Below are 12,540 nucleotides of genomic sequence, written 5' to 3' on the forward strand. Positions count from 1 at the left end.
CAATTCTATAACATGAGAATGGGCTACTGCTGGATGTATATAAGGGAAACCAGTGCAGCTGTAATATACAGCTTTCACAGGGAAAGGACTTTGTAAGGTTCTTAATTGCCAACCAACAAAAGCTACCTACTTTTAACTATGCACCTCCATTTACCACTCTGGCAAAGAAACAAGGCAATTTCCAATGAGGGCAAAACATGTTGTTTCCATGGAACATTGCAATCTTCTGAAAACATCCCAAAGGAACTAGTAATACCTTTCATTATCACCTTTACCACTAGTGTATATGCATTACTATTCATAGTCTGCTTTGTGTTATAACAGCAAGCATAAACTGGCAGCATAAGGGAAAGCAGCACACCGGAAGGCTGCTTTAAATTTAAATAAATTCCCTTTCAATGAGACTAAGAGGGGGGAAATGGAGCAAAGTTAGAACTGACAAAGCCATGAGGAAATTACAGACACTTGGGAAAGAAATGTTGGCAATGCAACCAGTGGTGTAGCTAGCTGCTTGAGCACCCGGGGTGGTGCAAAAGCCCTGCACTCAGGGGCAGGGCAAGCCACCCATGGGGTGGGGCAAACCAGGGCAGAGCATGCTGCGCAGAATCTCCACAGAGTCCGTGAGCCCCACGTTGCTGTTTTGGGCAGTGCGGAGCCTGCAGGAGCCCGAGCCACCGCGTCACTCCCCAGGAGAGATGTGTGGCTGAGGCACACTGCAGGCGAGGCCCCGCGATCACCCTCCTCAGTGATGACAGCCAGGGCGGTCCACACACCCCACACACCCCTTCCTATGCCAACAAATGCAACCTACTCCATGATACATCCTCTAAAAGTGACTCTGAAATAGTTGTGAGTGTGAGAGTGTGTGTTTTAAGACAAGTGGAAGTGCTTATTTGCTGGATAGGCTGAATATGTTGAATTTTACTGATTCAAAGGACCCAATTACTGATACAAAGTCTTGCCTGACGTTTTGCAGGCTTCACAAATAAAATTCTAGTGAACGTTTACACGGCAAAATTACCCGAAGAGCCCAAAAGGAAGTAATAGGCTGCCATCTCTTCAAACAAAACATTTCCTATTCTAATTAGTTCATGTCACATGTGAGCATTCAGATTTTCTCTCCCTTCTGCTCTACATTGCTCACATGGGGAGAGGGCACCACTGCTACTTTGTTATGATGACAATTTTTTCCATTCAATGCTACTTCACAGCCATCATTAAAAATAACAATAATTTAAATGCCCTTTTCAAGGCTGCATATTCTCCCATCTAAAAATGAAATATTCAAACATGGCAGTGGTGGTTTCTAAGCACTGGGGGGGGGGGGAGAGACCCAAGATCTATGCTAATACTCATGCAAATAGGGCATTTAATTTTAGCCCTTGTTACACATGGGGCTTATCCACATTTAACTTTCCTCCCTGCTTTCCACGCATGACCTTAAAGCTCCATGTCTGAGCATCTTGTGTGGTACTGAAGAGGTGAAAAGTAAAACTGATCAGTCAAAGAATGAACATTTTTGACAGCAGATGGCAGTAGCCCTACAAACTAAGCACATGCACACCCACACCCACCATTTCACTACTGTAGCCTTAGAAACTTCTTATGCAGCTGAACTGTCAAGGGACCTTTAGCTTTTGCACTCTCACTTACCATTCTTGGAAAGAATAACAGCCAAATAGTCATGAGAGGAAGCATTGATGTAGAACAGGAGGCTTGGAGCATGTGTTGTCAGGAACGTAAAGGCAATGTTTTCTTTCGATGTCGAAGTATCTGCATATATGGCTGAGGATGTTGTACTTGCATTTTTGGTCACAGGATAAGGCTCCTGGAAAATGTAGGTAATGGAAGTGCCAGCTTCAAAAAGTGCAGAGACCTCTAAAAATACAAAGAAAAAGCAAGAGATCAGACACAAGTTGGTCCACCTTCTGATTCCAACAGTAATCAACCAGATAGCTAAGGGGACCCCATAAGCAGGATATGCAACAGATATTTAAAAGGAAAGCATCAGGAAAGAGTCTGACTCAGAATACTAGATTGGAAATCGCTGGAAATGTGGAACATTCAGCCATAAATATCTGCTTGCTGTCTCAAGCCTGTTTGCATGTGTGCGCACACTGTACATTTTTGCTTATCTACAGTAAGACGAGAACACAATATAGGCAGAACTGTAAGAGCCAACTACAGGTCATTCCTGGAGTCAGCCTATAGAGGAGTCTTTATGGAAGCTTTCTTCATTTTATAGTTGGTATTTCTTTTTAATGATTTAATGTATTTCTATTAAAGATTTTCTTGATTTACAAAGGTATGTGCAATGTCTCCCTCGGATTTTTTCCCCATGTAACATTTTTTTTTAACAAATCGGTTTCATTTGTCGAGACATTAGGAAGAAAAGGGGGAAAGAGGTGGAGGGGGGAAGATGAGTAGGGGTGGGGTTGGGTGGCAATGTTTCTATTTTACTTAATATATGTGGGGTTTTGTGTCAGCATTGCTTGTGCAGGTTCTCTGCTGTTCACTTGTGTTCCTTTGGTGGTGAGAGAGGTTGGAGTTGGCCTAGGGTGTGGCTGTTCATTTGTGGTTGGCTGTGGTGGTCTTTGTTTTCATATGTGAGTGGGGCGGGTGGGTGTTTTGGATCAGGTTAGTCATATTGATTTGTATGCTGTTGGTGGATTTTTGTCCTTTGGTATTTAAATGTCAAACAAGATGCTTAAAATATGTCTCTCCCTAAGGAAGATACAGTATGACACCAGGCAACTGGGCCAAAATGAAGCATTATAGTGAACATGCAGGGCATCTTCACTGATCTGCTGTTGCATCATGGGCTGCATAGATGGTCAGGGACCAGTCTGGAGTAAAGAATGGGGAGGATGGTGGAGGGCATGCATGGATGAGATAAGAAGAAGAAGAAGAAGAAGAAGAAGAAGAAGAAGAAGAAGAAGAAGAAGAAGAAGAAGAAGAAGAAAGAGTCAAGTGGACCAGTAGGTTCTTGAACTAGGACAAAATCCCAGATGGCAGTGCTTTGCAGTAAAAGCTTATGGAAAGATTACCTCCAGTGCATCATTTTTCATATGGCTAAGAATGAGCAGCAAAATTTCAAATAGTTAAAGGGCTGCATGATATATTCACTACCAACAGTGAAAGCAGCAACGTAAGTTATCTTTGTGTGCCTTTTACCATCCGAGTCCCTACCTATCCTGAGTCATGCATTTCAAATTCCAGCAATATCTGGAAAGTTAAGAAAATATGTATTAATGTGAGTAATTCCAATAAATGGTTCTTTGTTGACTTCTGATTACAGGCTTCTTTAAATTTCAGTGTACAAATCTATGAAACAAATTTCTGCTAACACAAACATGTTGTTTTCATTGTCCCTTCTTCAGGCACATCCTGAGTATTTTATTTGATGCACTTCCAGGAATTTTAATCAGCCCAAGCTCCACTGACTTCATTGGGACGCTGCCAGTTTTACAGCAGGTAGGTTCTGTTCCCCTGCCTATTGGCCAGGCATTTGTAATGCAAGAGTAGCAACTAATACGGAAATGTTCAAACGGATCCCGGCTGTGATTTTAAGATAGAATAAGATTACGGGGGATTATCAGGACATTCCCCAAAGAGCTTTTCATCTAAAATATGTGTTCTTTTCTCTCCTTTTGTATAGGAAACATCTGTTGAGAAATGGCTAAGAGGCCATTGTGTTCAGTCCCATGAAAACCATTCCATGTCTTTCCTATCTCATTTTACTCACAATTGCCTGACTGCTGAATATTGATTTCCTAGGCTGCTCCCAAGGTGAATGATAAGATGAATCTCTGACTCACAGAGTTGTCCTATTTGAGCTTGGCAAATAATTAGAGCTTGATGGAATGTTCTGCCGAAGCTGCGACTTCAATGAAATATGGGATTTTGCACGTCCCAAATAATTCATGTGTGACCCAGGTCTGAAATTCTAGGCTGATTGCAACAGCCTGTGCAGCTTCCTCTAATCCACTTTGGGACTCTGGAATTTAATTATATACTGTTGTCCTGCAACCTACTATGCATCTGAGGAAGGAGGCAAGGGGCAAAACTTCCCCTTTAAATGTCATGGGGCAAGTGTATGCATTTATTTAGATCTAGAACCTCCATAAATTCAGCACCACAGTGGCATTCCAAGGACGGCTTACAATCTCATGGTAAAGTGCAATTCAATGAACTCAGACCAAAACCTCCACCCCAAAAAAGCAACAATAGTCATAATACAACATTATAGTATAAGGTAGAGTGTCAGATGGCTATCTCAGTATATGAGTACATAGAGATGGGAGCAAATGATCAACAAATAGCCATGGAGCAGCCATCTTCCCCCCCCCCCCCCAACACAGTGCTACTGGGAAGCATGCTATGCCATCATAAAGTTCTGAGTACTATTTGTAAGAAACATTAGACTGCTCATTTCAGCAACATTCTTTTTATGCTAAAATAAAGGCAGTGGGGAGAGATGGAACGACCACAAGGCCAATCAAACTGTAAGCATTCTTCTGCCTCATATTTGTCACCCACCAGCTAAATGACTATCTTCCTATCCAATATTTTTTTTGGGGGGGTCTCCACCCCACTCTCTATGACCCCACAACACCTAGAAATTCAGATTGCCATGTCAGCCCTGGTCTTGACCATTCTCAGATTACCTGTTGACATAGTATTGGAATAAAAATAACAGTTACATTCTGGAGCAGGAGACAATTAACACTCCTCCTTTCCCCCCAATATTGGTTCTAAATTCCAAAGACACCACCTTAAAATGGATGCCTCTGCATTTTGATCTTCTTGATTCCAAGTGAGTTCTATTTAACTATTCCAAAACTAAAAATTAAATGGGGAAAAACTTAATTATACAAAATTTGCCAAGAGGTTTTAATCAGCGGAAAGGTGACATTAAAAACCAGCATCTCCCCACAGTGCAGCAATAGTTCCCATCCAATTCCTTTGTATAATGAATTCTGATCAACTTTCACTTCATGGGGGGAAATATAAGAACCTGCTACACAGCCATACCTTCTCTGCAGAATGGTCCTTCGTATGGAGAGCTGGTGCAGTCACACAGGTAGCCATTTAACTTCTCCACACATTTACCTCCATTTTGGCAAAGGTTACCATAACTGCTGCAATGCCCAGGGCATCCAGGTTTCACACCAGGGGTGACTTTGGCCCTCTCTTCAAGATCAAGTTTCTGCCCATTTAGGTGAAGAGAACGAATACACCCCACAAAGCCCTTCTGTCTGGAAGCAGTTGCTCCTAGTACAAAGGAGACATAAAACACACCATGCTTTTATTTCAAACACCAACCCTTTACTAAAGCAAAGCCCTTATTAAATGTTTTCTAAAAAGGTGCTGTGAGAAGCCAAAGACTGTAAAATATGGTGTCCAGTGATGCCATATTGATGTGCATGAACACTCAGCCTTATGGAGGGTGAAGGACACATGCAGTCTTGGCCTCATATATCTAATGGGCTTCCCTTTCAGCAGTCTGGTGAGAGTCCAAGCTGCAGGGACAGCAAAAGTGGAGACTTGCTAAACCTAACGTGGACAATAGCTCTGGGGGCTGAATATATTTGTTCATGAAATCTTAGAACTGTTTCATACATTCCAAGTTAAAAGCAAGTATTCTTGCAAGTCTCTACAGTGTCTGAAAAATGTGACCTGGGAAGCCTAAAATACCTGTAATAAGGATTTTATAGTACTCGTGTTATACCCAGAGCTAATTACAGTCTCCTTTGCATGCTAAATTTTGAGATATTGAAGTGACTTTCTTATGATCTCTGTTTCATTAAGTCGTAACACTGGGTGGTGACTGGCGGGGTGGGGGGTAGTCCAGCTCACGTTGCCATCATAAATCAATGTATGCTTTGCTATTTTAAAGCCCTTAGCTTAATCTTTACCATAGGTGATCTAAGGTAGCAGATGAGCAAAGACTTCCCTTGCAGAGCTCTGTATAGCCCTAATAGTCAAGGCAATGTTCATTTTGTAAGCATAGATACATTTCTGCCCAGCACTGAAAATGCTTCTATTCCGATAATTGTGAAAGGGTGTGAAAGGCTACTCACTGGTCAAGTGATATCTGTAACTTATCCCATTTCCGGTTCTGATAAGAAGCTTAGACAATTGCAAAGAATGTTTGTCAGAAGCAAATCATGGTAGCAGAAGCAAATCATCCATCTAATCTATTTAGAACTATTTGAAAATTATGGACACACATCGTATCCAACCACCTGGAGTACTGTGTCCAGTTCTGGGCACCACAGTTCAAGAAGGACACTGACAAACTGGAACGTGTCCAGAGGAGGGCAACCAAAATGGTCAAAGGCCTGGAAACGTTGCCTTATGAGGAACGGCTAAGGGAGCTGGGCATGTTTAGCCTGGAGAAGAGGAGGTTAAGGGGTGATATGATAGCCATGTTCAAATATATAAAAGGATGTCATATAGAGGAGGGAGAAAGGTTGTTTTCTGCTGCTCCAGAGAAGCGGACACGGAGCAATGGATGCAAACTACAAGAAAGAAGATTCCACCTAAACATTAGGAAGAACTTCCTGACAGTAAGAGCTGTTCGACAGTGGAATTTGCTGCCAAGGAGTGTGGTGGAGTCTCCTTCTTTGGAGGTCTTTAAGCAGAGGCTTGACAACCATATGTCAGGAGTGCTCTGATGGTGTTTCCTGCTTGGCAGGGGGTTGGACTCGATGGCCCTTGTGGTCTCTTCCAACTCTATGATTCTATGATTCACTCTGCTCCTGAAAAATCCAAACAGAGTTGGAAGGAGCATCCTGTCCTCAGAGATGTATTTATGGAAGGGTAAACCAGGTGCTTGCGCAGGGCAGAAAATGTGAGGAAACTGTAGTGAGTGTTACAGGGCATTTTGGGGATTAGGAACTTCCTTTTGGATGGTGTGATATGAGTTAGTTTTTTTGCGGGTATAGAAAAGGGAAGAAAGCATCTATAAACATCACTTTACTGTCCCTACCTACAAATAGCTGACTATTGAGCTGCAATCGGAAATGTCCTTCAGCTGGGGCCTCCAGAATTTTCTTTGGAAAGTCATCCACCCGAAGAGACGTTTCCTTGAGATTCCGTTCAGCATGTACATAATGCCACTGGTTGTCATTCAGGGCTGCAGGAGACTGGACGGTGACATCTACTGGACCATTTCCAACATCTACTGTGAAGGTAATCTCCTTAGGAGCTGGAAATAATAAGGTGAACGATGTGACTTTCTGCTGTGTGGAATAATATGAATCACAGGACCATTAATTGATTTTGGTTGTCTGGTTGGTGGTGGTGGTGGTTGTTTGCAAATAAACAACCACATGATATGGTTCGCTTCCACTCTCCATTATAGAAGTCTTGCTTATAAATCAGATCACTGGTAAACTATTTGCATTTCATGAATTTTAATGTACTGTGTTGCTGCTCATCTCTCTGTGTTATAAATTGGTGCACATGGTGCACAGTCACTACTGTAGGAACAAATATTGGATGGAAGAGTAACCATAAGGGCTATGAGAGGGAGGGAGGGAGGGAGGGTGAAGCCTCACAAAGATTTGGAGGCCCACAATTAAATCTAGCATAGATGCTACTGCTTCCAGATTGTTCTAGGTTTGAAAAAAAAGCAAGATGAAAATCAGGTGATATCATGAATAAGCATAGCTATAGAGTGGGAGCAGAAAGAATGTGAAGGAGGCTAGTCATAATAATAATAATAATAATAATAATAATAATAATAATAATAATAATAATATCTTAATAATAATAATAATAATAATAATAATAATAATAATAATAATAAATAAATAAATAATAATATCTTTATTTATTTATTTAATGGCCACTCAATCATCATTTAATGTATATTAATGCAATATCAATAAAAAGCAGTTGGTTTTCAGGGGTCCAAATTATTTCCTGAAACTCATTGCACAGAGTCTACTCTTGCATTTTCCCCAGTGTCTAAAGTACTTACTTCCCTTCTCTAGAGCTAATTTGGGGCATTTTGTTACCACCCACTTTTCTTTCCAGCATGGTCCTTCTTCCCTGAGTAATAAATGGAATGGGTTGATAGCTTAGTAGCAGAGCACATGGTCTGAATGTAGAAAGCCCCAAGTTCAATCACTGACCTCTCTGGCTAAATGAGCTCTGGAAACAGGAGTAGGAAGTGCCATTCTCTGCGGTCCTAGAGATTCACCTCCAATCATGGTAGACAATAATTGGCTAGATGGCATTATGACTCTGACTCAATATATTCAGTATTTGATGATGTCACTGTGGTATGCAGCTGTTCAAACTCAGTTATGAGATATGATGCAAGCAATTCAGAACAAGGGCAGGAGACATTGGCCTCACTCTGAATTGACTTTTGCAAGAACAGCAACATAGCTATTTTGCCTTCTCTATGCAATGACATCATACAGTCAGTTCAGAGTGATGTTGTGCTTCCTATCTTCCCACAAAAAAATATTGAAAGGGAGGAAGTTTTTGCAGCAATAAAAGCAAGCATTTTAGATGCCCTAGATTTTTGCAATTGATTGTCATTTCATATTAATGTCAAACTAAAATTTATATTTTTAGAATTATTAATAGTGTGCTAATATATATTAGCTAGGGATGTGGAAAAATAAATTATTGAATATTTGCAATCTTTCAAACAGTGTGAAGGTCTAAGATGCATTCAAATCTGCTAAAACACTAACCACTTAAAATGTCACACTTAAATTTTCCTCTTTAAAATATACCTCTTTAAAAATATACATCCTTTTTAAAATAAACTCAGTGGGTTCTCACCCTTAAAAAGAAGTGAAATAAATTTAGGGATTTTTTTTTAAAGAGGTATAATCAATACATGAATTATTCTGCTTATTAAATCACTGGTGGATGCTTGAACCTGCACAACCCAACTTTGTAAAAACTGAACAGAATGAAAGGAGGTTATAGAAACTTTGTATTCCAAGCCAAAGCAGAGAATCTTACAAGTTAGTTAAGAGAAGATGTGCTCCTCAAAAGATTTATTCCACAAAATAAAGCTGGAACATATGGCTCATAGAAAAAAACTTAGCTACAGAAATAAAAGAAACTAAAAGAACTGAGAATGACAACAATGCTCTTCTCACACATCTCTTGATAAAACATAAACTTGCTTGAAGTGCCTCAGGATTTCTTTTGTATTCTTATTAAACTAGGTCTGCTCCCATTTGGGAACACTTGTTAGCACCACTCACATCTTTTCTGGGTTGTCTGCAGTGAGTCATCTGGTGTGTGAACCATGTCTGCAGGATCAGGGCCTGGGATGTAGGTCTCATCAGCATCAGATTTGGGGGTACAATCAAATCCAGTGCTGAGTGAATAGGGGTTGAACAGCAGCGTGGCAGCAGAAGTCAGCTGTAACCCTGTCCAAAAATGGATAGGCACAGCAGGCTCAGAAAGCAAAGCTGAGCCAAGCCTACTACCCCCTCCCAGAAACAATAACCTCCCTCTGACATACTTCCTTTATGGGAGAGCCTGGAGTGAGTTCGGTCAGGGTACCCAAATTAGTCTCAGCATGGCCTCATTATCAGTTATTGGGATAAGACTGAGCCATGAGTCCTGGCATGGCTACCTCTGTTAAAGCACCGTCTCTGCAGTAATTGGCTCCTCTGTTCATATAAATGGGAGAGGCCTTCCATCAACTTGCCCTCCTGGTGCAGCTCCACACACCATATCCCACCTAATTTCCAAGAGTCTCCCTAGCAGCAGATGGGGAGATGGACAGAAAAGAGATTGAAGAAGGAAGAGGGAGGCAGGAAAACTCCAGACCATTAATGTGAACAGCTAGGATTTAAGCCATGGATTTTAATAAGCAGAGGCATGTCTAACTCTGAATTGGTTCAGGGTGTATACTTGAACCCTCAGCAGTTGATCTGGGGACTACACACCAAATATGGCTATTCAGCTGCAATATTTATTAGCTCAAAGATGCTGGCAGTCTATCTTCTAATGAAATCACTGGTTCCATATTTGCCCACATTTTACACCAGCTGATTCGTTATTCTTTCATCGAAGTGCATGCTAAACTATAATATTGATGGATTACATTATTTTGACATCGTTTTATGTCAAAGCCTTGCATTTTTTGTAAAAAAAAAAGGCCCCTGAGAATGAAATATAGCACAATGAAGTATCAACCAAATAGGACTTTGATGTGCAATTAACACTAAAGCATACCTCATTACCTAGTGATAATGCACCTCGGCATTTACCATGGGTTTAATGAATCAAAAGGCCTTGGGGGCCTTATTTTATTAAATTTTATGTTGAAGTTATTATAACCATATTATGGAATGATGGCACTTCATTCCACGTTTGTTCAGCCTGATGGAATTTGGAACAGAATGGCCTTATTGCACTCCAAAGTCACAACACTGTTCTCCCCACATCCATTTCCATTAATAAGCTAAACCAGCAGAATATAAGATAAGGTAAAACTACCAATAAGGTATTTTTCTCTTTTTAACGCGCTGGGCAGTAATTGCAAGTCAGTCCCTGAGTGAGGCTTTTTGATTGACAAGTGACAAAAAGAACCATTATGACCTTCTGTGTGTTTTGGATCCCTCTCACTTCATGTTCATTTGCATGCCAACTACTTTCCAAAGGCATCTTGCATAAGTACTGTTTGTCATTGGCCAAAACCATCCAATACCAAGAGAGACAAGCAACTGATAACTGAGCTGAGGATTTTTTTCTTCCCTTGACTATGGAGAATTGAAGCATTGCACACACACATACAGAGAGAGTGAAAGAGCATCTACACACTTTTAAAATGACTACATAAGGAAGTTTCGGAGAAGCCCCCTCCTGCTACTGCTATAACTGATGCCTTGATCTCGTATGTGCTCACCAACCAAAGAGCTACTTTGCCAGTACATCATATATGACATACTTTCCTCCCGGTATTTTACTAATAATGCCACGACAACATAAAATTCATTTGCTGGACCAGTGGCCCATCTGGTCCAAATGCCCCAGTTACAGTGGTGCCTCGCAAGATGAAATTAATCCGTTCCACGAGTCTCTTCGTCTTGCGGTTTTTTCGTCTTGCGAAGCACGGCAATTAGCAGCTTAGCGGCTATTAGCGGCTTAGCGGCTATTAATGGCTTAGCGGCTTAGCGGCTTTAAGAAAAAGGAAACAAACTCGCAAGAACTCGCAAGACGTTTCGTCTTGCGAAGCAAGCCCATAGGGAAATTTGTCTTGCGGAACGACTCAAAAAACGGAAAACCCTTTCGTCTAGCGAGTTTTTCTTTTTTTTTTTATAATAAATTTTTATTAGTTTTCCATAAATAAAGAATAAACAAAACAAAAACATAGACATAAACAAACAAAAACATGACTTCCCCATACCACCCCTTTCCTGCATTCTTGTTTCAAGATTTTTTAGCAACCCTCTGATCATAACTTAAGTATATTTCATGTATTTAACTTCAGTTAATTATTAATACCACTGTAGTTCTTTATCTCTTATAACTCTGAGCCCCTAATTTTCCAAATTACAACAGTTTTTAAGATAAACTTTGAATTTGTTCCAGTCTTCATCCACCGCCTCTTTCCCCCGGTCTCGAATTCTGCCAGTCATCTCTGCCAGTCCCATATAGTCAATCACCTTCGTCTGCCATTCTTCCAGCGTGGGTAAATCCTGCGTCTTCCAATACTTTGCTAGAAGAATTCTTGCTGCTGTGGTGGCGTACATAAAAAATGTCCTATCCTTCTTTGGCACCATTTGGCCCACCATACCCAAGAGAAAGGCCTCTGGTTTTTTAACAAACGTTCTCTTCAGAACTTTTTTTATTTCATTATAGATCATTTCCCAGAAAGCCTTAATCTTCGGGCAGGTCCACCAAAGGTGATAGAAGGTTCCCTCCGTTTCACTACACTTCCAACACTTGTTATTGGGCAAATGATAGATCTTTGCTAACTTAGCAGGAGTCATGTACCACCTGTAGATCATTTTCATAATGTTTTCTTTTAAGGCATTGCATGCCGTAAATTTAACACCAGTGGTCCATAACTGCTCCCAGTCTGCAAATTCAATGTCATGCCCAATGTCCTGTGCCCATTTAATCATATTAGATTTCACCATTTCATCTTGAGTATTCCATTTCAACAGCAAGTTGTACATTCTTGACACATTTTTAGTATTGGGTTCTAACAGTTCTGTTTCTAATTTTGACTTCTCCACCTGGAAGCCTTTCTTTCTGTCCTGTTTAAATACTTCATTTATCTGTCGATAATGTAACCAATCTCTCACCTTAAATTTCAGTTTCTCAAAACTCTGCAATTTTACATTTTCACCATCTTGTTCTATAATTTCACAATATTTAGGCCAATTAGAACCCATATTCAATTTTTTCACCTCTTTTGCTTCCATTGGTGACAACCACCTGGGGGTTTTACTTTCAAACAGGTCTTTATACTTAATCCAAACATTATACAGAGCTTTCCTCACCATATGGTTCTTAAAACCTTTATGCAATTTTACCTTGTCA

The 12,540-nt window shown here is 40.6% G+C and overlaps 1 protein-coding gene across 2 annotated transcripts in view; it reads right to left on the bottom strand.

Moving 5' to 3' along the window:
• The window catches only part of CNTNAP5 (contactin associated protein family member 5), a 294,516-nt gene that overhangs the window by 32,017 nt on the left and 249,959 nt on the right, over window positions 1–12,540 (bottom strand). For both annotated transcript variants that reach the window (XM_028742744.2, XM_028742734.2), the window contains 3 exons: window positions 6,995–7,213; window positions 5,035–5,274; window positions 1,654–1,878 (listed from right to left, as the gene is read on the bottom strand). In XM_028742744.2, the coding sequence (XP_028598577.2) occupies window positions 1,654–1,878; window positions 5,035–5,274; window positions 6,995–7,213 (684 nt within the window). The remainder of the gene's footprint in view (window positions 1–1,653; window positions 1,879–5,034; window positions 5,275–6,994; window positions 7,214–12,540) is intronic.

This window comes from Podarcis muralis, chromosome 1 (genome assembly GCF_964188315.1).
Source record: "Podarcis muralis chromosome 1, rPodMur119.hap1.1, whole genome shotgun sequence".
NCBI lineage: Eukaryota > Metazoa > Chordata > Lepidosauria > Squamata > Lacertidae > Podarcis > Podarcis muralis.